Source organism: Epinephelus lanceolatus, chromosome 3, assembly GCF_041903045.1.
Source record: "Epinephelus lanceolatus isolate andai-2023 chromosome 3, ASM4190304v1, whole genome shotgun sequence".
Classification (NCBI taxonomy): domain Eukaryota; kingdom Metazoa; phylum Chordata; class Actinopteri; order Perciformes; family Serranidae; genus Epinephelus; species Epinephelus lanceolatus.
In genome coordinates, this window is record NC_135736.1 from 7055533 (window position 1) to 7082610 (window position 27078).

A 27078-nucleotide genomic window follows, 5' to 3' on the forward strand; every position below is an offset into this window, starting at 1 on the left:
TTTTATATTATTTACCAAAAGCAAGTATAGACATACAGTCTACTATGCAAATATACAAAACATTAAAGCTTTTACTGTCTATATGTATCCTAAATTGCACCTGCAGCACAACATTGATGACATTTTTCTCAGACTTCGTGTTGGCTATCTAACAAATATAATGTAATAAAGACATTAGCTGAATACACCTGTTAGCACTGTTGTTGGTGGCTGGGTGAATGTGTGGCTAGTTAACTGCAGGTTACTTAGCAATAGCTAACATTAGTGATGTTTGATTGATTAGTACACATAAATAAGCCATTTTTTACCCAAAACATTTGTTTCCAATCTAGGTAATTACTGACACTGCAAAATTCTACATCCACAATTACATTCCCAGTGCAAAATGATGTATTGACATTAAAGTTTCCTTTGCATGCATTATTAGTAAGGTGTTATAACAATAAGTTTCCCATCAACAACTGATGAAAACATTAACCATGCTATCTTTACGCAAAGCTAGTGAGTGGAAAATGCACAGAATGTAGGCCTACAGGCTGTTTGCTCACTAATACACGGTGTGTACAGCCTGCCGTTCTGACAGGAATGTAGTGTAACATTGCGAGCAGATATGGTTAATAGAATTATCATCACACTTTACAAAAACTGTCAAAATCCAACGATAGCACCATGGGTGAACTACTGTATGAGAAACTGGGCACAGACAAGGCCCCACCACCATTCCTACTCTGGACCAAGACACACAGACTTTGTGGTGGTTTTGTTCATTTTGTTGTTGTTTTGCTTCTCTTTGTAGTCAGAATGCAATTTTTTGTGTCTTTTTGTGGGGATGTTGTGTGTGATCATTTTGTATCTCTTTGAAGTCATTTTGTGTCTCTTGTGATTTATAGGCTACATGTTAATATTGGTGACATTTTGCAGGTGAGTATTAGTTTGTTTGCTTTTTTACCATCTGTTCATGAAAACATTTGTTCCGCCTGCATAGTTCCTACTTGTTGTTGCCATTGCAAAGTAAATGAAAAAAAAGCAAAGTGATCATGCTTGATTAATCACTATTGTGTTAGTCATATAGTATATTTTCAAAGACAAGCTGAGGACCATTTAACAATCGGTCTGCAGGCCACAATTGGCCCCCAGGCTGAACCTGGGACATGATACAATGTTTGACATTGATTGTACATACCCACAGCAGTCAGGCAATGGCTTCTGCCGGGGTACAGCAACACCACTTGCACAAACCAAATGCAGAGCTGCAGTACACTGAAATACTAGAACTGGTCGTAGTTTATTTATAATTATGATTACATTAGCTGATGCTTGTTCAGATGGTGGTGCGTGCTTGTTGTGGCGTTGTCATTTTTAAAAAGGAACTTTTACCAATATTTTATGTATATTATATATTAAGGTGGGGACCTGTGTATTGTGACGTGAACATGTGAATACAATACAATACATTGCTGCAATTCTGCAAAGATACAAGCCTAATGTTATTAGATACATGTCTGAGCCTCATAAAACCAGTTTGATCAATCATGTGGTCCATAACAGAGTTTATGCTATTGGCAAAAATCTGTGTTGTAGAATTTTGTGATCATTATTAAGAAGGCAAACTGGCCGCCAGTTGTTGATGCAAAGCAGATCTTTCCCAAGCTTTGGAATTGGGGTTAAAAGTCTTTGAGATAAAGTGGGAGGGAGAGTTTGATCCTTATGAATTCTCCTTCCCTCCCTTTACTTCATGAAGTTTTCCACCGAGGCCAAGGAAAAGTGTTGCCTGATATCAGACAGAACTCGTTACATTCCGTTTCCACCTTGGTAATCTGTCACCTCGTACTGAGTGGAGTGGACGGATATAAAGAACTGGACTGGACCCAGGCAAGGAGAAGTGGCTAGGAAAGGATATTTTCAAATATTCGAACGCAGCCAAAATCTCTGCGCTTTATGCGGGTCAGAGGAGAATGAAGGGAACCTAAACAACTGAGTGTGTTGTGCTTCTCTGACGAAAGTGTAACAAGAACAATGGTGATCACAGCTGTTTGTGTATAGAAACTGCCTAGGGTTTAAACGATTGGACTGCGGACTGAGATAAGGAACCACCGGATGAAGGAGCGTTTATAGGTAAAGCCAAATGTATATATGGGTGACACGCTAGCTAGTATTAGCATTTTTGTTAGCATGCTAATTTTACCTGTCAAACCAGCTGACAACGTGATGTTAACTCACGTTTACAGCTGTCAGCCACTGTTATCCAGTTTGGCATTTTCCAAGGAAAAGAAGCGACCTAACGTAACAAACGTTTAGTTTAATTGTAGCGGAAACGTTAACCTTAAAGCAGTGTATTTCATGAAACATTTGCTGTCATGTAGGTTCCACTCACGTGTTGTTTTGGTTGCCATATGATTAGCCAGCATGCTAACATGAGAAGTTAAGCTAGCTAGCTTTCTCGAAGCATTTGATTCTGAGAGGTCTTAACCGTGTGTAACCTGAGATAAATGACATCCCTCACTTAAAGCCACAGCATTTCGGACACAGGGACAGGGCTGTCAAGGTTTGTTTGGAAAGATGTAGCGGCATCATATTTTGCCAAGTCAACAGCTATGTGGTGGCTAGGCTAACGTTCAGCTCTGGATGGGCCAAGTATTCTGTATTCAGAGTAACCCACACGTTTAACGATACGAAACACTGCTGGTATCAACAGCCAGCTACAGTAAGTTCATTTAATGTGTTGTGTTTCAACATTTCTCGGATCACTGGATCAGTCGTGTGTAAACTGTGGTTAAACAACATAACTGTGCACCCTGGCTCTCTCACATCAACCACCTCAGATCTGACACTGTACAAACAAGGAACAATGCTTTATGTATTATTCATTCTGGTAACTTAGTTGGGTTATTAAACATAATGCATTATTGGATATATTGGTTGCACCTATTTGCACCTTACTGTTAGATGTTTTTGTTATATTTTGCACCATACTATTATCTAGTTTCAACTTTTTACATATGTTGTATTTTTCATTTGATATACATTCCTTTTCTACTTTGTTATTTAATCCTTGAATATTGCACGCTTTGCATCTGCATACCTCAAACTTGGTGTTGCATTTTGTATTGTATTACATCTGCTTTTTGTTGTAACTATCAGTGTAGAGGCGGCATGGTGGTCCAGTGGTTAGCATTGTTGCCTCACAGCAAGAGGGTTACAGGTTAAAACTTAGGGTGGGTGGTTGAACCCCAGGGTGGGGAATGAATATCAGTGTAGAACGAGTCACAGGCTTATTTGTCGCCTATTTCTCAGGAGACGTGCATGTTTGATAGTTGTACAGAAATGCTATGTTTGGCATTGGGATGAAACTGATAATGAGCATCTGGTTGAACGAAACACAGACAGTTTTTCCATAATCTCTGTTACAGGATGGCAGGAGTGTTTGACATAGATCTGGAGACTGAGGACATCAGTGATACAGAGGTCTGTATTCCCCACTCATTGATAAGACTACTGCTGATCAGTTATCTGAAATACACAGAATGAGAAAGTAATTGATTTGCGTCATCGCAAATTGTTTTGGCTTCAGAAAAGTTTTGAATGCAATCTGCATTATTAACACCATTTGTTGATGAAAGTCAAGCTTTAATTGGAATACATCGCTTTATGTTTTTAAAGGGACAGTTCACCACAAAATCAAACATAAATATTTTTCCTCTTACCAGGGGTCCGTTTCACAAAGCAGGTTTAGTGAAAACTCTGAGTCTCTTAACCCTGAAATGAGGGAAACTCTGGGTTTTCCGTTTCAGAAAGGGAGGTAACTTAAACCAGAGAAAGCGGAGTAACTTCAGACCGTTTCAGAAAGAGAGGTAACTGAAGCTCGGTGTCAGTTACTATGGCAACTGACTCTGTGAACCTAACCTGGTCGGGAGCAGGTTTTCTTCAATGAACCTCGATTTTCTAGCTGTCTCCTCCCTCTTACGCCACACACGCAGTGTGATTCATTCATTCATTCGTTTAGTGTCGCGCGGGTTTCAGCGAGTTTGATCATCTGTCCTCAAGGTAAAGTCGTATCCTAAAGTGTGTTCTAGTTCTAAATCTACTTTTTTCGACCATGGCATGTCCGTTCTTGGAGGACCCTGTGGACGAAGAGGCAGTGTTACTGAGGAGGGAGTTACGCATTCGTCGGGAGATTATTCACAGGCCCAGAATTGACGTATTATCATTTCCAGAACATTTTCTTTTTGAACGGTACCATTTCACATCACAGTCCATCATTTATATCCATAACCTCATCCGTTGTGACATAACCAACGTCACCAACCGTGGACATGCACTTTCATCTACCCAGATTCTTTGTGTTGCTCTTCGTTTTTTTTTTTTTTTTTTGCAAATGGGAGTTTTCTGTATAATATCGGAGATGCAGAAAATATCAGTAAGGCCACTGTCTGCAGAGCCGTGAGAAAAGTGTCCCTAGCTCTGAAACTTCTATTAAACTCTTTTGTTGTGTTCCCTGGACATAAACCTGTGAGGGTCATCAAGGGGGAGTTCCACAGGATTGCAGGTGAATGATGTAGAAATCAGTTAAAATTTATGATTATAAATCATATTCAGTTAATGACATGGTGCTGCAACCTCAGACTGGGATTAGTCATTTTAATTTCTTTTAGGATTTCCCAGTGTGATAGGGTGCATTGATGGAACCCACATTCCCATCATTGCTCCTTCACAAAATGAAGGAGACTATGTGAATAGGAAGTCCATTCACAGCATTAATGTGCAGGTAGATGGACTGTCTCAAAATGTCAGACTGCATCACACTGCAAAAACTCAAAATCATACCAAGAATATGTGTCTTATTTCTAGTCAAAATGTCATTTTTAGTCAAAACAAATCACACCTAAAAGTAACTTGTTTTTAGACCATTTTCACTTGAAAAATAAAGAGTTGGGATTGCTTCTAAGTGAACTAAATTTTCGCTTTAACACCATTCCATCTGTTTACATCTGTAGCCTAATATTATTGTTATTGCATAAATGTATGAAATAAATTTAAACTTACGCATTGACCCGAGCATGAATTTTCTCCCACGCCGACTCCCGTTCCTTCGCTGCTGCAGCCGTGTTACTCTTCTTCCTGAAAACAGCTTCAAATTCGCTGTATGAGCGCATTAAGATATCCAACTCCAGAGGAGTAAAAAAATGCAGACCTTTTCTTGTTGCTTGTTGCCATGGTGAATCGTGGTATCGGGGCTCCATTGATGACGGCTTTTTAAAGTCGTGGTGCACCTGCTTAACTCAGAGTGAACAAACTCTGTGTTGATTGAACCGATTGAAATCACCTGTTCTGAAACCCGTAACCCAGAGTTTCCCATCCCAGTATAATGGAACCAGATGGCACTCAGCTTGTGGTGCTCAAAAAAAGTGCCAAAAAATATTTTTGAAAAACTCAACAGCAATGTCTCTTTACAGAAATCATGACCCGGTTACTCAAGATAATCAATAGACATTCTTGTGAGCAGTTTCATGTAGGAACTATTTTCTTACTACTGAACTACACCTCCCAATCGTATCACCGCTCTAAAGGAAGCATGTATCTACTCATGGACAAGAGCCCTGTGCCTGTGACAGTGCAAAATGCAGACACTAATGGCGTCCTCCTCGGCTGAGCTGTAACGTTAGGTGTAAGGTGAGCTAGCAGGAGATGCATACTTCCTTCTGCGCTGTGTAGTTTGTTAGACAGAAAATAGTTTCTACATTAAACTGCTCACAGCAATTACTGTTGCTGTTGATTTTTTCAGATGTATTTTTTGGGTCTTTAAGCACCACAAGCCGAGTGTCATCTAATTCCATTATATTGGAGAGAAGTTAGATATCTCTACGGCTAATATCTTAAACACTTAAACACTCAAACATGTATTGTCTAATTAAGGGTTAAAATGTCCTTTAAGGGACATTTGGTTAAGGTGTATGACAAGTGAGAAAAAAGGACTCTCTTTTCTAACCTCTTTAGTTTTAGGGCTGCATGATATGAGAAAATCATGCGATATATGATAACCTTGATAAATATGGCAATAACAATACTACTTTCAGTAATAAATAAATGTATATTAGTGTACTCAGTTTTCTACTGCTTTCAGTGTACTGCTAAAATACTGCAAATTCCCTGTTGAATTATAAAAGATTAAATGAAATAATTTCTAACATTTGTTTATCAAACAAATTGAACATTAAAGTAAACACAAAAAGTACAAATGAGGAAAAAAGGTGTAGTTTGCTATTGATACTCTCTTTCATCTAACTCAGAAAATCCTAAGAGCATTATCTTTGTGTTTATCATGCAAGTTGACATCGCAATGATGACATGCTAAGAAAAAACAACAATATGTTGTGCAGCTGTAATTGGTTTGCTGTTCCCCATCTAGGATGATGTCTGTGACTTCACTGTGACAGAACCAGAGAAGTAAGTTAAAATTACTATCCACTCTAAAACACGAATGATGATATAGTACACAAATGTATTTACACCAGTACTGCTTCTTTCCTGTGTCATGCTCGTTCCAGTGTTCAGACAGAGGAGGTGGAGCTAACCAGTGAAAGTGTCAACAGAGACAGTGAGAGAGTTGGACCTGACTGTTTTGAGCTTTTAACGGTGCTGGGAAAAGGAGCCTATGGCAAGGTGTGTGTGTGTGTGTGTGTGTGTGTGTGTGTGTGTGTGTGGGTGTGTGTGTGTGTGTGTGTGCGCACGCAATTTTGAGCCCTTTTTAAGGCGAGATCTGTCTCTGAATTTTTACACCCCCTTGCTTTCCATATAACTACTCAGAAAAGTAATTTCAGAACACAGCGTAAAGTAATATTCATTGTAAACGAATGACATTTTTGCTGGCTGGCTGGTGGTGGCACCTTAACACACTCCCCACACTGCAGTGACTCAGACCTGGTTGGAAAGCAGTAAAGTATCCCCTAAATACTTTTCACAACACATACTACTTTTTGTGGTATTCATAAAACAAAATGCCTATTTTTCAGGTTTTTCAGGTGAGGAAGGTTCAAGGAGCTCAGACGGGGAACATATTTGCCATGAAGGTCCTGAAAAAGGTACTCTGTCTCAGTCCACAGCTCCCTCCTAAGACACAAATTGTAGGATAAACAATACATGAAGTTGTCTCTGTTTGTCCACGTGTTCTTAATGCAATCCTTTCCACACTATGTTTTATCTGCCTCTCATTTCTTCACTTCATTCTATTTGTTGTCCTCTCTTTCCTGCCCCGACTCTTTATATTTCCCTTTCTATGCCTCTTTCAACACTGTATGTGCTCGCTTGTCATGTTCATTTGTCCTTAGGCAAAGATAGTGTGTAATGCTAAAGACACAGCCCATACACGTGCGGAGCGGGAGATCCTGGAGACGGTGAGGCACCCGTTCATCGTGGATCTGCTCTACGCCTTCCAGACTGGGGGAAAACTCTACCTCATATTGGAATGTCTGAGTGGTAAGACAGAGGCACTGAGGGGTGAACTGATGGATGTGGAGGGTAAAAACATAGGAGGAGAGACAGATAATATGGACCAACATTAGTGCATACACTGTGTGTGTACACCACTAATGGGAACCCTTTTATTGTTTGCCTGTATCGCCACAGGGCTGTTTGCAGGGATAGAAAGGGAGGAGGTGGAGGAAGAAAAAGAGGCATGAATAAAAGGCCTGCATGATATGAGGAAATCTGCGATGTGCAATAGGGCTGCTCGATTATGGAAAAAATCATAATCACGATTATTTTGTTCAAAATTGAAATCACGATTATGCTGTGCTTGTGATGACTTAATGTGATTATTAATGACACAAAATGCAGTTTAGCATAGTTTTTTATTACATGATTATTTCAGTACAATTTCTGCAGATAGCCCGTCGAAATTTCCTTGCCCAACGTAAAATCTACTAAATTTGGCGCTTGGTGGATGTTAATGTCAAACCCTGATGCTGGTTGTAAACAAAGCTATTGTGTTTCAGGCAGTGCTTGCAGTGTTGATCGCCTATGTTCATATTGCGATGACTGTGAAAGTATGATTTTTATCATGCAGCACTGATAAATGGAGAAATGAAGGAATGGTTGGGAGGAATATTCTCTAATGCCACTAACCCCAGTAACTCATCTGTGTTGATTTTTCTCACCAGGAGGGGAGCTGTTCATGCAGCTTGAGAAGGAAGGCATCTTCATGGAGGACACTGCCTGGTAAGGACCATAGATGCATTACAAGCAGTGGTGTAGTGAAGGGTATACGAGTTACCTCTTTCTCTGTCCATTTGTAGTACCCACCAGTCAGCCAAAGAGCTTTTGCAATATATAGGCGAGTATGATGAAACAGTGATAAACATAAAGAAAACAAGCACCAGATGGTGGCATAAGCACATACAGCGAGCAGCAACAGTGAGCGCGTTTACATGCACACTAATAAACCGATCATTATCTGATTTCTGGAGTTACCTGATTATTCAAGTGGTCATGTAAACAGCATAATCCGATAGGCTTTATCAGATAAAAGCCATTATCTGATTATGAGAAATCAGATAAACACACCTAGCTTTTTCCCCAATAGTCAGATTATTCGGTGCATGTATACCCTTTAATCTGGTTTCTTTTGGGTTTTGCTATTTTATACTCCCACTCCACTACATTTTAGAGGGAAATATTGTACTTTCTACTCCACTACGTTAATCTGACAGCTTTTGTTTCCTTTCAGATAAAGATTTTACATAAAATAATATATTTTTATATTCTCAGTGTTTAAATTGTCACTTTTATTTTATCTTACTTATATGTTATGCACTTTGTGTGACAAGTTTATATACAATACACTTGTATATTGCACTTTGCAGTACTTTTACTCCGAATCTACCCAAAGTATGTAAAATTGGCTCCACATTGATAAACTACACATTAGAATGCTCTCACATGTATTTGTTAATGATAAAAACAAACAGTACTGTAAGAATATAAGCTTTATTTTGCAAATATATGACTTGCATACTTTTCAAGGTTTTTCAAGGATATGAGTACCTACTGTAACAGGAAGTTTGAGTTTTATGTCATGTACTTGGGGGGAAATCCAACTGAAGGACTGAATCATGTAAACCAGGTTTTTCTGATGATCAGATTATTGAAGTGCACGTAAACGTGTCAAATCGGATTATTACCATTACCTGATTATTCCCAGTTATCTGATTATTGTGTGCATGTAACCGTGCTCAGTGACCCACTGTCCGACACAGCACACCGTGAGCGCTCAGTGGGGACGGAGCACCTGTCTACAGTCATTTTGACTTGACCAGCAGACTTCATTGCAAGCTGATTGGCCATTGAAACAGGTTAAGTGCTTTATGTTCTAAAACCAGCCGCCAGCGATTTGACCAGCTGAGTTGCAGGTGATACCATCGGCTGGCTTGAGTCGAGCTCAGACCAGCTAGTGCACACCGCTGCAACTTTTCTCTGCAACATTCCAAAATAGTTTTGTCTGATCATGAATCTTTGCTCTGAACTGAGCGCAAGTCATTGGTGACAAAGAATGTGACACTGCTGGCGGATATAGATCACATAAACTCATATGTTAAATGACTTACAAATTAAAGTAAGAAAATAAGTAAAGTAAGAAAACTGATATAGGGGTATTTAGGAAGAATTGCCGACAGTGTTATGTCAGTGAATCCAGTCAATGATTGGCTATTTAAATTGATTTAAAAGAAATTAAATTCAAGACAAAGGTTAAGAAGTGACACAAAATCAAACTAGAAAAGCGCTCAGAGAGTGCAGACCTCCGCCAAGGTTGAGTGGAAGGCTGTGCGCATATAGCAAGTTTAACGGAAGTGAAAAATAATTTGTGTTCTGCCTTGTGATTCCAACCTGTTCCAAAATTCCACTGGTTTTCCTTGGCCCATGCCGCCGCACCCTTCCACCAAGTTTTATGAGAATTGTGCCTGTAGTTTCTCTGTAATCCTGCTGACAAACCAACAGATGCACAATCAGCACTGAAAACATACAATCCCTTGACAGAGGTGAATATCTTGATGTGAGAAAAAGCTTGCCTTTGTTTCATTAATTCAGTTTCCCCTTACTTTTTGCATATTCATTCAGCATTTGCTTTAACATGGCAAACATCTGTCTCATTCTCGTGAATATGATATCTCAAGAACCCCCTGAGGGAATTTCTTCAAATTTTGCACAAACGCTCACTTGGACTCAGCAATAAACTGATTGGCTTTTGGTGGTCAAAGGTCAAGGTCAGTGTGACCTTGCATCTGTCTCATTCTCGTGAACATAATATCTCAAGAGCACCTTAAGGGAATTTCTCAAAATTTGACATAAACGCCCACTTGGACTCAAGGATAAGCTGATTAGAATTTTGCGGTCGAAGGTTAAAGGTCAAGGTCAGTGTGCCCTCACAAATTATGGTTTTGGCCATAACTCAATCATTTATATGCTAATTATGACAAAATGTCACACAAATATCTAATAGGATAAAATAATGAAGTGATGACATTTTATATTCAAAAGGTCAAAGGTCATCTTCACTGTGACATCATAATGTTCTGCATAAAACATTTTTATGGCCATTATTCAGCGTCATATCTCAGGAACAGAAGGGGCGACATTTGGTCAGATACTTAATTGGTGACACTAACCTTAGGTGTTCACCTTGAAACTGTGCTGATTGTATAGATCTTCTGTGCTGCCACGGGGAAGATGTGTGTGATGCTTCCATGTTTTCACAGACATGGATATAAACTGTAAGAGAAACTTGACTAGTGTTCGGAGGCATACAACTGCGGGGTGGTAACTCTTGGTTTTCTTAAGCATGTTAATGATATATTGCTTCATTCCTCGTTTGTCTTATTTTTGTGGTTTAGGAGAGATCAGTCTGTCGCTCATCACTGAGTCAAATAATTTATGTCTGTGTGTAGTTTCTATCTAGGAGAGATCACATTGGCTCTGGGTCACCTCCACTCTAACGGGATCATTTACAGAGACCTCAAACCTGAAAACATCATGCTTAATCACCAAGGTAACACATCACATGTGGATAAATGTCATCAGTACAGTTCAGTTCAATTTAATGTTGTTGAAAGTAGAACATTTACTGTCTTAAAATGAAGAATGATCATAACTACATCAGTTTTTGGCATTCAGAATTCATGTGTAGTCAGTTATTTTTTGGGGGCACAAACTCATCATTCAAATCACTTGTAAAATATTCAGTAAGCAAAATGTGACCTCGTAGCTAAATTAAGTTTTGAGTGAAAATCAAATTTAAACACGGCCCCAAAACATCCAGAGTTACTGAAATTAAAATATAGCTTGCAGAGTCAACTCTGCAACTTTTTATATTGCATTTTTTTTCAGGATTATTTTTTTAAGGTCAGAAGTATGACCTGAAATTTTGACCTCATCTCCCTCAAAATATACCAGTTTTAAATACTTCAATTTGATTAAAAATGACCTTTAAAGCCTGAATCAACATGAGCATTGGTTCTTGTTGTTTCCTGTTTCCAGTGTCATTTCCGTCTTATTTCTAATATAAAGTCAGCCTTACACATGAATCATGGACAGTGTGACTTCAGTATGTTTTTCTCTGTTTTGAAGGACACATCAAGCTTACTGACTTTGGCCTCTGTAAGGAATCCATTCATGATGGAACGGTCACCCACACCTTCTGTGGCACCATAGAGTACATGTGGGTAACACCACACTCAAGATAAGATACAAGAGATTGTAGCATCATTTATAAACTCTGGAACATAAATGCAAAGTTTTATAATGGCATTTTGTAAACTGTTTTACTGTTTGTTTTAATCAATATGTTCTGAGTCATTCAGAATATTAACAGAAATTCTGTCATTTGGCCCTGCTCACACACACACACACACACACACACACACACACACACACACACACATCTTCACACATTTTTCTTTACTCTGATAACTTCCTGAGTGTCTCCTTTCTCTGTGTATCTCTTTCTCCTCCAGGGCTCCAGAGATCCTAACCAGGTCGGGTCACAACAGAGCAGTAGACTGGTGGAGCCTTGGGGCCCTGATGTACGATATGATGACAGGATCAGTAAGTTAGTTCTGTGAAAGAGAACAGTAAATATTATGAGGAATCTGTGATGGGAGATGGGGGTGGGCTACAATAAGGGATGGGTGATATAGAAAAAAATCAAATATGATATTTTTTCTTCTTTCGGTGCTTTTACAAAATATTCACACTATGAGATTTTTGATAAGTAATCATCAGAAATGAGGACATAATGGCAAAGTGGGTGAAGGCCAATGGAAGTTCAGCTACCACAGTATCTTAAGTTCAGAAAATTACATCACTTTACTGTTCAGCCTTTAAAACCAGGGGAAAACAACACTTACCAAATAAGATAAGTATAAATAAGTAAATTAGGGCAAACTGCTGAAATAGGCCTACTTCACTACAAACCCTCATTGCTACAACACGTATGTTGACACATTTTGTTTTGCGTCCACTCTGCATGCTTTTTGGCAGAATGCAACATCTGACCACCGATTATTGTATTGCAGTTCTTTGACTGACCCTCGCTGTCTTAATGCATCATAGAGCTATTCAGCTGTCGAGCATACACATTGGATTGATTTTCCTGTAACTTGTGTGCACTGTGCAGCACTGTTATCTAGGAAAATAGAGGTATCGGATTGGGACTTGGTATCGGCAGATACTTGATATTAAATGGCTCAGATCGGGAACTGGGGGCAAAATAACTTGATCGATTACCTGACCCTAAAACAAATGAGAGAAACCAGTAGTTTTGATTTCCTTTAGCAACTACTGACTCCCTCCTGTGTTTCTCCACCAGCCTCCATTCACAGCTGAAAACAGGAAGAAGACCATCGATAAGATCTTGAAGTGTAAACTCAATCTGCCCCCATACCTGACCATCGATGCCAGGGACCTCATCAAGAAGGTCTGTAAAACACACACAAAAACACAGACACAAATTATGTCTAAATGTAGATTTTTTTTTTTTTTGTCTTTTGTTTCAATTCTGGTTTCAAATGATTTAATTATATATATATATATATATATATATATATATATATAATCTTTATTGTGCAGCTGAACAGATGGTATGTGTGTCTGCCAGTTTTTGGCCTTAAATGTTAAAGAGTAACTAAACCCTAGAACCATTTTTTTCAGCTGATAATCATTGTTTCTGGTTGTATAGTAGTGTTACTGACTGATCCTGCTCAAAATCTTGACAGTTTAGTGCAAACTGTTGAAAATCTACATTTTATTTTAAAAATGTGGTATGAAATGCCCTCTACAGCTTGAAACCTGGTTACTACATTTGAATTTACATTACATTACATTGGAGGCGAATGATTCTTTTTCGAGGCGAATGACGTCACTAACCGTCCACGCTGAACCTGCCCTCCTCCCTTTACTCCTCCCCTTGCTATAAAACCATTCTGTCCGCAGTTATCAAACTGATAGCGAGTAGGTTGGATCAGAGCAGAGCGAGTAGTAGAGCAGAGAGAATAGCTAGTAATTTGTCGAATCGTATTGTTAGCATAGTGTATTTTAGTGTAGGTTTACAGTTAGTAGTGTGTTTATAGTATTTAGGTTAGTTGGTCAAGGAGAGGCACCGAGGCTCAGGAGTATATGTGCGGGGCGGCGAGGGAGGGATGTGGAGGGCCGCTGTGCGGTGAGAGAGAGCCGAGCCTCAGAGGTATATGTGCGGGGCCGTGAGGGAGGGAGGGGTGGATGGATGGGGTGGGCTGCTGCACGGTGAGCCCAGACTCCCAGAGAGGGAGAAATAGAACCAAGTAGGATAAAATAAGACTCCGGCCTCGTTCCCTTCTGCCCGTGTGACACAGTTAGGGGCGGTTTTCCAAGCCACCATCGGCACAATGAAAATAAGTCTCTCTCCCCGCAGCGGGGGACAATCTTCACTCCGTCCCCTTCCTCTGCCGCTCACCTGCCCCCCCAATCAAGCTGTGGGCGGAGTAATGCCTAGAGAGGGGGGTTTAGTTCCCCTTTAACAATATTATAGCAAACATTGTTTTCATTAGATTTAAAAGAACAGCCCTCTATGCGAATTAAAATCGGGTAAAGTTTCAGTTAAATATTAAAAAGTTAAAAAAAAAAAAAAAAGTTAAAAATTAAACATTGATTTATAATCTTAATCTTTTCCTAGTGTGACTGCTCATCAGAAACAGTTTTATGAAAACTAATTTTTATTTGGTAGATTTAAACAAGGGATTTCAAAATGTACTATAGCACACAATCTTCAGTCTTTAAAGTGATGTGCACAACTCTTTGTTTTTCCTAGCTATTGAAGAAGAATCCAGCCCAACGGCTTGGCTCCAGTAAAGCAGACTGTGCTGACATTCAGGTACGGTTTTCACTCGCACTCATTTTCCAATATGGGTGGACTTGGATTTGTATAGCGCCTCTCTAGCTCTCCTGGCAACTCAAACACCCCTTTTTTACTACATATCACATTCACCCATTCACACACATTTAAACACTGGTGGCTGAGTCAACCATACAAGGGGCCACCTGCTACTCATTTGAGGCATCCTCACACACTCACACTCACACTCAAAATTTGCCAGACTTTTGGACTGGAGGAACTGGGGATTAGTAAATGACCTGCTCTCTCTCCACCACCATTGGCCACATTAGCTTTCTACCTGGTGTTCACATGAACTGTAACTGGACAAGCTAAAATATAATCAGAAACCTAGGATATATTGAATGTAATGATTGAAAACAACCTCCACTAGTGGAGTACTGTGCGTCAATAAAAGCAGAATTCACATTGTATTCATAGAGCAATAACATGGTTGTCATAGATACGCTGCCCTAATATTAATGGATGTGGATGACATGATTGAAATGCTGCGCAGTTATAAGCATAACCAGAACTTGTAAACAAAAGAAACATGGACTCAGCTCCCTGGTGTTAGGGATTCATGTACATGTTGTTGGACATAGAGAATATATAAACAGTTATTTTGTTCCACTGCAGAAACATCCGTTCTTCAGGCATATCAACTGGACTGACCTGCTGAACAAGAGAGTGGAGCCGCCATATAAGCCACAACTGGTAGGTCATCAGTTGTCATTTTGTCCCCATTATGTTATTGAATAGTTTGTCAAGTTAATATTATGCCTCTTATTCTGGGCAAGTAGAGTAAATTCAGCAACTCACCTCTCATTCTTTCATGACTTCTTTTCTTCTCAGCTACCACCTAAAGTACATTTCTGTCATGTTCACCTTACATTTTTACACACCTCCATATTTATGTACACCCTAATAAATCTCATCTTTCTTACTCACTCTTTTTTTCTCTTCAACCTTTTTGGCTGCCTCTGTTTTCCCATCGGTCTCTGCAGCAGTCAGATGAGGATGTAAGCCAGTTTGACACCAGATTTACCAGACAGACACCGGTGGACAGTCCGGACGATACCACACTCAGCCACAGTGCAGAGCTCGCCTTTGCTGTAAGATTCTCTTCTTTATATTGATGCACTAGAAACCATAGACTACTCGAAACAAATATTTGATTGACAATAATTATTCAATTCCTACTTAAAGGGAAACTTTGTTGATTTCAACCAGCTTTGTGTTATTACAGTGTTTACAGATAAATGGTCTTTGGCTCTCCCTGTGCCCGGAGCATCCCGTCTATGCTATGACAGGTGACACAAAGAGTGTCATCAAAGTCTGGCAGCAAATGAGTGGGAAACTGTGGGTGGATGCAGCATAGGGGGAATCTAAACACCATTCATGCGCACACACTGCGATGACACAGGGCTGGTTGAAAATTGGAAGTGTTTCCCTTTAACTGCACTGCAGTCCTCTATTTTAATATGGTATTAAAAAAGAACACCTGTTTTTATGAGGAAGGTGGTAACATGGTAACATGATCCATCTATAAGTGACAGTTGAGAAGGAATGATCATTTTCCATCAGGGTTTCACCTACGTGGCTCCATCGGTCTTAGAGAGTCTAAAGGAAGGCTTCTCATTTGAACCACGAACACGACCTGTACGCCGACACAACAGCAGCCCACGCACACCCATCAGGTAACTTACTTCTGTTCTCATTGATAAGTAAAAATTATAAATCCTTATGCCTCTGCATTGGCAACAGCTGTGTCTGGAGGCATTATGTGTTTGGCTTGTCCGTCCATCCGTTCCATTCTCATGAACACACTATCACAAGAAGGACTTAAGGGAATTTCTCCAAATTTGGCACAAACATCCACTTGACACTCAACAATGAACTGATATGGTTGTGGTGGTCAAAGGTCAGTGTAATCTCGCAAAATATGTTTTTGGCTTTAACTCAAGAATTCATTCTCTAAATATGACAAAAGTTTACACATATGTCTAGTAGGATAAAATGATTAAGTGAGGGTCAACTTCATTGTGACATCATAATGTTCTGCAAAAACAGTTTTCTGGCCATTATTCAGCATTAGGAACAGAAGGAGAGACACTTGGTCAGATACCGAATTGGTGACCCTAATCTTTGGTGGCCACCTTCAAACTAGGGAACCTTGATATTGGGTTTTCTGCCAATATCAGATATGCCGATATGTAACAACTTATTTAGTCGATAACTGATACCAGTATCAATATCTACTTTTTCCCCACCTAATTTTAGTGATCATCAAGTCTCTTCTGTAGTGCAATTAACATCATATTATGCATGCATACTTTTATCATGATGGCCCACCAGCAGATGGAGACATGAAATAGAACGCTTTTCAGAGTATGTAATATTCATTCATTGTGCAAAATAAGTAAAAACATGCTGGCTGATTCTAATTGTTCTTTTTTTTTCTTTTTTTAAAGATATGTTTTTGGGCATTTTTTTGCCTTTAATGGACAGGACAGCCAAGTGTGAAAGGGGGACAGAGAGAGAGAGAGAGGGGATGACATACAGCAAAGGGCCACAGGCTGGACTCGAACCTGGGCCGCTGCGGCAACAGCCTTGTACATGGGGCGCCTGCTCTATCCACTAAGCTACTAACGCCCCTCTAATTGTTCATTTTAAAGCCGATATTGGCAGATACCGATGACATACCGATATTATTGTGCATTCCTACTTGAGACTGTGCTGATTGTATAGATCTTCTGTACTGCTGGGTTGAAGATGTGTGTCAAGTACCCACATTTTTGAATATGTAGGTTCTCTTCTGAAACATCCATATTTAAAGCATTGTCAGCTGTCATGCCTACATGTAAGTCTGGACAGACATGGATGTAAACCATAACTGCAACGTGACTGGTGAAAGAATATAAACAAAACTAGAATTGCCACCTTGTGTTTGTACGCCTCCACAAGGTGGTAATTCTAGTTTTATTATTCGTCTTTCTTCCCAGCCGTCTTATATTTCTTATAACTTCTCTGTTTTTTTCTTTGTCGATTTCTTTCAGTCCCCTGAAATTTTCCCCAGCTGGACCTTTCAAGTCCAGTATCGACAGAGAGCCGGACCTTTTCTCTCCCACCTCTCCACCAGCAGCTCCAGTTTCTGTGCCTCTGGAAAACGGAACTGCCAGTCAGCCGATCAGGACGCCTGCAAGGAACAAGAAGCAGAAGGGACATCGGAGATGAGGAGGAAATCTTCAAAGAGCCAGCCTGGGCTGCAAGACCTTTGGTCAGATTCTTGTGTTTATTGGAACTCAGTTTCGTAGTATATAGTGAGTGTTGAGGCACAGAGCTGAAGTGTTTTTGCCTGTATCATGCTTTCTTGAAGTGGAACATATTAGAGGTCCGTGAAAAATGGAAAGCTCTCCATTTGCACTTCTCTTTCCACAGTCATCTTTGAAAACAAATCCAGTAGTACTGGGGCTTAGGGTTCAGGACTTCCTGTTTGTCATATATCTGGAATTTCATGCTTTTATTTTTAACTATCTCAGATGGTCACTTAAGTGCGTAAAGCTTTGATTTCTAGCTTCCATATCTCTGCACTAATAGTTCACACTGTGGCACCGATATGAGAAACAATGCCGTAATATCAATATTTTATATGAAAATCACTGGAAAGAGGGCAACAGAACCAATGATTCTTTACCAGCTTCACTGAATCTACTGTGAGGAGTCAAGGTCAGGTCATTGATGGATTGATTGGTAACAGTTTGATTTTTTTTGTAGATGCTAGTAAAATTACAGCAAAAGGAAGCTGTGATATCAGGTTGTTTTTTTGTTTAATTTTCATTTAATTAGTTTGTCAACTTTTAATTAGTTCAGTTTGTGCAACGAGGTCGGCTATCACAGGCTTACGTTTTCATCAGAAAACTGATGAAGGATCATTTGACTGAAGTCCTGATTCTTCTCCATCATGGTTGAACTGTGAAACTGACCCTCAGCCATCAAAAAATCTTGACTGCAAAAGCAGTAAGATTTGTTCATGTGTTTGGGGTGGAACTATACCATATAGAAATCTACTGAATTAAATGCTGCATCGCACATGGAAGATAATGTTTTCACTAATGTCATACTGGATCTTAAGTGAACATTTCTGTGTAAAATATGGTGACATTCATCAGTGTTTTTCACTTCTCTCAGCTTTCTTTGCAGAGAATATTCATGACTACTGCCAAAGCTTTTAACACATCCTATCCTCATATTGTACAAATGGACCAATCACATTATAACAGAGTGCACTTAAAAAGAGGGATATAATGTATTTATTTATTTAGGTAAATAAGAAGGTTGTAATGTATTTCATCAGTTCATCAAAATAGCCCCTGTATAGTAATCCACATATTACCATGTGTTCACATAAGTGCATAGATTCATATAATTAGTATACTGTACAGTCAGAGCAGGCTGTTAAAAGCTTTGCTCTCTAAAAACAGATGATAATGTATAAAAAGTATTTTGGGTTACTGAACAAACATATTTTTACAAATAAAATCTAAGTCAAGTAGTATTTGAAAAAAAAAAGTCCTAGATATTTCAGAGTAATTGTCATTGCCTGACAAACTTTCAGGGGGTGATGCTGTCACTGCAGGTCTGCTTAGTCAAACACTAATTCAGCACTTAGATCACAGGAAGGTTATGAGGTTCATTTGATGCCAAGATTCTTTTAGCTTTTTTTTTTTTTTGCTTAGAATAAATCATTCATAGATTGAGGTAAATTCAACCAAATTATGGCCCATCTCACTGCATTTCTCTACAATACAGTACAATAAAAAATAAAGCATTAAGCATGCATGAGTCTTAAACACAGGCAGCTCTTCAAGGCACAGAGATGAAATTATCTTGAGCAGGGATTTCAATTCAAAATATTACAAATTATTTTAGGTAACAAAGTATATTAGTGGTTAAAAGGAAACAACAGCCAATTTTAGGGATCCAAGCAGCATCATTCACTGCTGAAGCCCTAATGTTTCTCTTCTCATTCTTCCTTATTTTTTATTTTTTTGCCATTTAAACTGTTTGTGAAGCAAATATGCAAATGTTGTCCACTGGAATGGAGAAAACCATGACAGGCTTTAGCACACTTTGCGATGGACATCCCACTCACCAGAGAATTCTGGCTAGCACCAGGCACAGCATATTAAGCTATAGAAAGTTTCAGAATTACAGTACTCAATCTTTGTAGACCAAGAAGAGCGTGGATGGGAATATTTCAAGAAGCCTTACTGGTGTGTCGTTCTTGACCTTGGAAACTACAGGATAGCTGCGATTTCTGTGTTCCAGTGGACAGCACTTGGTAACTACTGGAAGACGAAAGAGGTCAGAAAGGTGTCACACAGTTTCCTGTCTTTTAACTGTTTTTGTTAACATAAAATAGATTTGAAGTGACTGCACGTTTATTTAAATTGCAAATGTTGAAATTCTATACTCCATATCATCACTGGCAGACAGTCACTGTTTACTGCGATGACTACTTGGTGGTTTACTGGCGCACCCTCACAATATGCGCGAACAAGAGCAGATTGTAGTATTTTATCCATCATGTTATATAGCCTCCAGAACAATAATACATTTTTTAATTGGCCGTTGTTCCCCTTTAGACAATATATGAACTGTACAGCTTTCAATCATTGCTCTCAATCCATTGATGTATATATAATTTGTGGTAATGGAAGTGTTCAAGTATTGTTTGGAGTAAAAAGAGTTCCTGTGATTAACATGGCTGAAGACGTTAACATGTGCTTATATTTGTTGGCTAAATCATCCATTTGCTTCAACACTTCAACATGTTGCCTGTCTGTCATGGTCTTCACTGAAGAATAAAGAATATTCTGTATTTTATGACTGTAAACTATTATTTGTTTTCAAAGAGACCAAAGGTCTTTTCCATTTCTCAGTTTGTACCTCCTCAATTCCTCTCCTTGGCTCCTCTCCTCACGTCTTAGTCCCACCCACAGGAGATGCGAGCAGAAGAGTCCAGGAAGAGTGTGAGTTGAGAGGAGTTGAGGCCACATGCATTTAACAAAATGAGACATCCTCGTCTCGGAGCTGTCATTTTAAAGCAACGTCAATTTAATATGACGTGGGGCAAAGCTGCATCATCTGTCCACTGCTTTGTTAAAGTCTACCACTGTAATTATGATCTCCATCTGAGCATATTTACTTTTAATACAGCTTTTAATTCAGCTCACAACATGGAAGTAATACATTTTTGTGTTTAATACATTCACACACATGCACATTGGGTGGGTGAAATGTTAAATCGGCCTACCTGTTGCCTTTTTCATTTGACCACACAGAAGAACTGCAAATGTCTATTTAAAACCAGCCACTGTAATCAAGTGTAATATGTTAGCATGTCATTGCTTATTAACAGTGGCAGTCCTAGCACATTTGGTGCCCTAGGCGAGCAGCAAGAGGTTTGAATCAGAGGATCTTAGGGGCCTAGGAGGCAAATATATGTTGACCATGTTAGATAAGATGGGGCAAGGCCATCCAGTGGTTTAGAAGAATACTTTGACATGAAGACTGGAGGAGCTGGGGATTGAGCCACCGATCTTCTGATTAGACGACCTGTTCTACCTCATTAGCCACAGCCGCCCCATTCATTTTACCTTCCCAGCACCAGACCTAACAACAAAGTTAGTGATTAGCTGGAGTGAACCATTTAGATGCTAAAGAGCCAGATACGGCTTGAAGAAATGGATAGGTTACTGTCTGCTGCATGTTCAAAATATCAATTTAAAATGTCAGTGCTTTATTTACAGCTTGTTTTCACTGCCCAACATGGCCTAGACATCAGCTTGCAGATTTAAACACTGATGAGCATGGTAACACTGAACAAAAACAGTTATGTCGTAGGCCAGAAAACCAAAATGATGAACTGAAGGATGCTGAAATGCTCCTTGGTCAAAAGGAACTGCAGAGTCACATAACTGTATGTGGGGTCTTCACAAAGAACGACATCTTTCAAGGTTTTATTCTGACAATTAAATTCAAAGCAACGTTATTATGTCAATTTTGGCTTTAAATGGGCAGGGGCATGTTAAGATATATTTGATGACGTATTTTCCAAGACACGTGAATTACTGGCATATCTACAGCAAATACAGTAAATATAATAAATACCATGAGGTGAACCTCCAAGGATAAGCTGCCTGATTTCATTTGTGACCTTCACTGACTGATTAGCAACCCATTTATTTTTATTTCCCAGCAACCAGACTCAACCTGCACTACTCCAGGTCACATGCCATTGTCTTGAAACTAAAAATCCACCTAAAACACTACATGCAAACCTCTCATTTTTAGTCAATGGTGCTCACCTGGTAATTTCTGCTTATATTCACAAACATAGTGTACACTAAGCTTCACAGGGTTAGGATTTCATCCTGGGCTCTCTAACTTCATAGGGAAAATACAACATTTAAACAGCATGGTAACACTAATACTAATACACTTTGTTTCCATCAGCTTCTTGGAAACACTTGAACAAACACAGATAGATTGAGATCAGATAGATTGAGATCAGAAAGTGGACGTGCTGATTAGTTTATCACATGCATGCTTAGTAAACGTCAGACTGAAATGCATTGACGTGATATGGGGCTATAAAGCCCAGAAGTGTTTGGGATCTCAGTGTTGAAGACCACTTCTCATTCACCAGAACCAGGTAAGCTTTTTTGCTGCCTCCTTCACCAAATCATAATCATAATAAGAGTAAAGGTGAATTTTAAGCGCTGAGTAATTAATTTTTTCTTCACAGGCAGGAACACGTCTTTCACCACCATGAAGTCATCTCTTGTCCTCTGTGTTGTCCTCAGTGTTGTCATCTCTGTCAGGGCTGCGTCAGGTAACTAATAATAATTCACATTTGCCCATCACATAAACTTCCCTTGCTTTGTTTGACACAGTTCAGTCTGTAAACTAGTGCATTCTGAGGCAAAAGTATTCTTATCAAGAACATTTGAATTTGAATGAACATTAGGGTTTATTTTCCCCTGCAAATTCACATCTCCACACAGCAGTATTTACAGTTCAGTAATTTCAAACCTGCACTGATCAATATTTATTATACTGACATGCATCAAATCACTATGTGTACTGTAAAAGATGTAGTCTGTAGTAATGAATACACATACTTTTCAACCAACTCTGCAGCAGGACTGTTAATTCCAAATTTAGGTTTTTGTTTCAATGTGAAAATATTTGAACTCTAATGACCCTTCTTGACTTGCTGGAATATTTAAAGCCTGAGTAGTTTGATTTGTGGTTCAGCAGAGGGTGCTCTTAAGTGTGTTTTTGCAGTGTTCACAGCATTAATAAAACAGTAAACCACTATTTGCTATCTGAAGATATAGTGAAGTAATGGTGTCCTGAGCAGAGAATGGTCACTCTTCTTGGTGGAACCATAGCAACCACCCCTCAAATGACTTACTGACCATGTGCAATGCAGTATTGTGTTTGTGGAGGACGTTCTGTACAAGAAAGTTCCGCGACTACCCTTACAAATGTAAACTGCTCAATCTTAGATAAACATTTACAGGCTCATTGTCATACAGACGTTAACATTGCCTGCAAAACTACAAAACTACAAAACCCAAGCAGCATCAGAGTGAAAAGCCAAAAGATGTTAACAAAAAAATGCTACCACAGAAGATTAGGTTAAAGTTTTATTTCTATTTATTTATTTTAATATATATCAATTCATCAAGTTATTGATTTCTTTTACTGATATAAACATAATATACAAGTGAGGCCAGCGATAGCCATGGTCCGAAGCATTATGTTTCCGGGTTGTCCGTCCATCTCTCCCATTCTTGTGAACGCAATATCTCGAGAAGGCCCTCAGGGAATTTCTTCAAATTTGGCACAAACATTTGCTTGGACTCAACAGTGAAGTTATAGAATTTGGCGGTTGAAGGTCAAAGTGTGCTGATTGTATAGATCTTCTGTGCTGCTGGGAGAAGATGCGTGTGAAGCATCCATGTTTTCACAGACATGGATATCAACTGTAAGTGCAACTCGACTGGTTCCTGGAGGCATACAACTGTAAGGCAGTAATTCTAGTTTGGTTTCACCCTTCATTCAACAGACTGAAAACTGATTCTGATGTGGTTTTGCTGACTTTTTTTGTTGTGACCTCACTGCAGTGATTTAAGATCTGTACTCAAGCTGTGATCAGTACAATTTAAGCCTCTAGACATGTATCTGGAAATTTGATGGACGACGATGTCACATGGCCTCACCTTCATAAGAGCACATGAGCAAATTATCTCTTGTCATATCTAATGCACAAAGAAAGTGAAATCAATTTAGTAAACCACAAAACACTGTGGATGAGTCAGTTTAGGTGACTGAGGAGATCATATTCATATCAGATCAGTCAGTATCAGATCACTATCAGAAATTATCCCTCACCACCCCAACCCCACTTTGTATTGATGAAATTATGAATATCCAGCAACTCAATTGTCCCAACTTAATGTCTTGTCTTGTTGTACTTGTACATTGTGAAATCTAAACCTCTTTTATTCCCTCAGGTTTGCTTAATGTTAGCTTTGTGCTAATATCAATTACATTGGCAAAAGACATGTTGATATGTGGCTGATGTGAATGTAAACATCTTGTGTGAGGAATTTACATTATAGTCTTTTTAAAATTAATACTTTTTTTTGTTTTTCTTCACAGTGCCTCCCGCTGTAGAGGCTGTCACTGCTACATCTCCAGTCCCAGTAACCCAGAACGAAACTACCACTGTCGAATGGACCACCACTACTACATACCCACCCACACATACAGTGACGGGGCTTTATGGCCCTGTTACCACTGTCGAATGGACCACCACTACTACATACCCACCCACACATACAGTGACGGAGCTTTATGACACTACTACCACTATCGAATGGGCTACTACATCAACTACACCATTCAGTACAATTACATCAACTCCTTGTTGTTTCACTTCTCCATATCCAACAACACAAACTACTGAATTCACCACTACAGGGGCTCCTCACACACTGAGCCAGATTATGTGTCCTGAGGGATGGACGGTGTTCCAGGGACGTTGCTACTACTTTGAGAGTGAGATGATGACCTGGCCTCAGGCTCTGGTAAACATTCAGTGACACTACAGCACCAAACACACTATCGATAGAAAATGCAAGGTTAATGATCTGTTTGTTTGATTCCCTGCATTCATTTCTTCTATGACAAATACTATGTATTTTGCATTACAATGTTAGCCTTTTGTTCAATTGGGAGACTTCTTTTACAACCATCTGAAGGCAGCAGGCTGCAGTCTCTAACTGGAGCAATATGCACTGTCAAACAACAATTAGCTCCTCTTTTAAATAACAATACAGGCAGACATGTGGCTGTGTTCAACAGCATGATGTGATCGTGATTGTTAAATTTTATAGAGGTGTATAGCCTGTTTAACCCTCACATTTACCATTTAATTTCTATGCAGGAGATGCTATGTCTTAATAAAGCAGGACAATGTGCACTTCAGGAAGACTTTAATGTGTCTCTTTTTGTCCCTCTGTCCTCTTCCCCTCCACCAGTCCAACTGTGCCATACTTGAGTCCATGCTGGTCTCTGTCCACAGTGCTCAGGAGTATGGTTTCCTCCAACAACTCACCAACAATAATGGAAATCAGGAGGCCTGGCTTGGTGGTTTCTATCTACCGGTACGAAACATATCATAATAATGTTTATAATGTAAAATTATTAGTTTTGTAGGCCAGAATTGTTACTACCCATAGTGGCAAATTCTAGTTTGATATTTTAAAAAAAAGTCTGTAGATGATATTTCCACATGATAAGCTTAGTCAAAATTGTCAACCTTTAATGACACCAACCGTTGATGGGAGCATGTTTCTATAATAGCCAAGAATGGACAAATTCATAGAACCTGTCCAGATTCTTTTTTATCTTATAGTCTTACATGTGTCATTTTGTATGAGAGTTAATTTTTGCAGGTATTGGTATACTAAGATAATACACTGCACACAAACCTGCTGTGCAGATACTGTAGTGTTACAATGTCAAAAACAATGATGACAACAAATAAGTAAAGCTGTGCATTTAAAACAGTTGTCACGTTTCTTATATGGACCCTACAAACAAACTGGTACCAAAGACGTTTTGCCATATTAGGTCGTAGCAAATTCTGGCCTGGCCCACGGACTAATGATGGTAGTGATCTGCGGCACCACAAAGAAACAAAGGCATTAGAGACAAGAAAGGAAGCTGAATGGTTAAAGGAATGTGTAGAATAACATCATGTTTTGAGATGTGTTTTCCAGACTGAGGTAATGACATTTGATAAGTGAGGATTTTTTTTGTATGGTCTGTTGTGCGGGAACTTACAAAGGGGTTCACTCAGGAAGTGTTGTTGGCTCCATTTAGGTTGTGGGCACTTGTTAACACATGAAACAAAGAGAGGCTTAAAGGAATTGCGTGTAGGATTTAGTGGCATGGAGTGGTGAGGATTGCAAATAGCAACCAGCAGAACCTTTTCCTATGTGCATTTGTGCTACTGGTTGGGAGGTAGGATTCCTTTGGTGTTCATTGTTTAGGAGAGTTTTACCGTGAGATTTATCCGCAGAGGTCTCAGTTTTACATTACAAATCATGGGTTCTCCTATCCTGTTTGGCACATTACAGGCGGGCTGTTATAGCCCAGCACCTTCTATTATGTGCTCATCTTTTTCTCTGATAATTTCCAATCCAGACTTAAAGGGGGTTTTTACTGGGGCTGAATTATCTGCAGAGGTCTCCTCCTCTCTGAAACAAAGGGACCAGGTGATTTAAACTGGTAAAAACACTGAATAAAGCAGATTCGAGTTAAAAAAAAAAAAAAATCAATGTTTTTTTTCAAAGCTCTTGTCGCAGAGGGGCTACTAACAAGAGTCGCCAATGCAAAAATGTGAATGGCCCTATCTGGAGCCAGTGTTTTGTTTGTTCTGGACTACTGTAGAAACATGGCAGTTCAACACGGCAGACTCCGTGGACGAGGACCTGCTTGTGCATTTGTGTTTCCCATGATAGGCATGACCTCCCCTACTCTTCCTCTGACTGGCTACTCATAGCCTGGCTTGGTTGGATTGGTTAGGCTTAGACAAGAGGGGTGAGATTGGTTAGTATTACAATAAGAATGACAGTGTGAGCCACTCAGAGGTGGAGTAAAGCAGAGTATGGCAGGCCTTTGTTATCCTGTGAAACACAAATTTGCATCCTGCTCCTCATGTGGATATAAATGGCTCATTGTAAGGTAACAAAAACACAACAATTCTTATTTTCAGATGATTATACACTTTAGAAAACATACTTATAAATTGACGGAGGCATGGACTCTTCCAGCTGCCTCTCTGTCAGCTTTGCTGAAATTGTACTAAATTCAAGCTTTTATGTCTGTTTTGCAAGCCTTGGTGGTGTTTTCTGTGGTTGGTGTTGGACGATAGTGGCACCTGGCTGCAGGTCATCATCAGGATAAGGAAATGCACTCATGGACTGTGAACTCTCTTTCTGCTGACTTTTAGCTAGATAGCTAGCCAGGTAGATGTTTTCAAATGTAAACATCAGTAAACATCAAGGAAAGATGAAGACAAATGGGCACCAGCTGAT

At 39.4% G+C, this 27078-nt stretch overlaps 2 protein-coding genes across 2 annotated transcripts; both read left to right on the top strand.

The window, feature by feature from the left end:
• Window positions 1–1769: 1769 nt before the first annotated feature.
• Window positions 1770–20284, top strand: LOC117255533 (ribosomal protein S6 kinase beta-2-like). The gene is made up of 16 exons (XM_033624538.2): window positions 1770–2115; window positions 3411–3465; window positions 6407–6444; window positions 6546–6660; window positions 7011–7079; window positions 7326–7473; window positions 8157–8214; window positions 10938–11038; window positions 11617–11707; window positions 12003–12093; window positions 12857–12964; window positions 14333–14395; window positions 15035–15112; window positions 15403–15510; window positions 15983–16095; window positions 17455–20284. The coding sequence occupies exons 2-16, from the start codon at window positions 3412–3414 to the stop codon at window positions 17630–17632; spliced, it is 1413 nt and encodes a 470-aa protein (XP_033480429.1). The 5' UTR covers window positions 1770–2115; window position 3411; the 3' UTR covers window positions 17633–20284.
• Window positions 20285–22123: 1839 nt separating this feature from the next.
• LOC117255145 (uncharacterized) lies at window positions 22124–25785 on the top strand. The gene is made up of 4 exons (XM_078163242.1): window positions 22124–22295; window positions 24134–24561; window positions 25015–25140; window positions 25759–25785. Exons 1-4 carry the CDS (start codon window positions 22232–22234, stop codon window positions 25783–25785), a joined length of 645 nt encoding a protein of 214 aa, XP_078019368.1. The 5' UTR covers window positions 22124–22231.
• Window positions 25786–27078: the final 1293 nt, after the last annotated feature.

Excerpts from the sequence above, each read along its gene's own strand:
- LOC117255533 (XM_033624538.2), top strand. The coding sequence starts at position 3,412 with ATGGCAGGAGTGTTTGACATAGATCTGGAGACTGAGGACATCAGTGAT. Across the intron at positions 7,080-7,325 it reads CCATGAAGGTCCTGAAAAAG|GCAAAGATAGTGTGTAATGC; the intron begins GTACTCTGTCTC and ends ATTTGTCCTTAG. Across the intron at positions 14,396-15,034 it reads CAGACTGTGCTGACATTCAG|AAACATCCGTTCTTCAGGCA; the intron begins GTACGGTTTTCA and ends GTTCCACTGCAG.
- LOC117255145 (XM_078163242.1), top strand. The coding sequence starts at position 22,232 with ATGAAGTCATCTCTTGTCCTCTGTGTTGTCCTCAGTGTTGTCATCTCT. Across the intron at positions 22,296-24,133 it reads CTCTGTCAGGGCTGCGTCAG|TGCCTCCCGCTGTAGAGGCT; the intron begins GTAACTAATAAT and ends TTTTCTTCACAG. Across the intron at positions 25,141-25,758 it reads TTGGTGGTTTCTATCTACCG|ACTGAGGTAATGACATTTGA; the intron begins GTACGAAACATA and ends TGTGTTTTCCAG.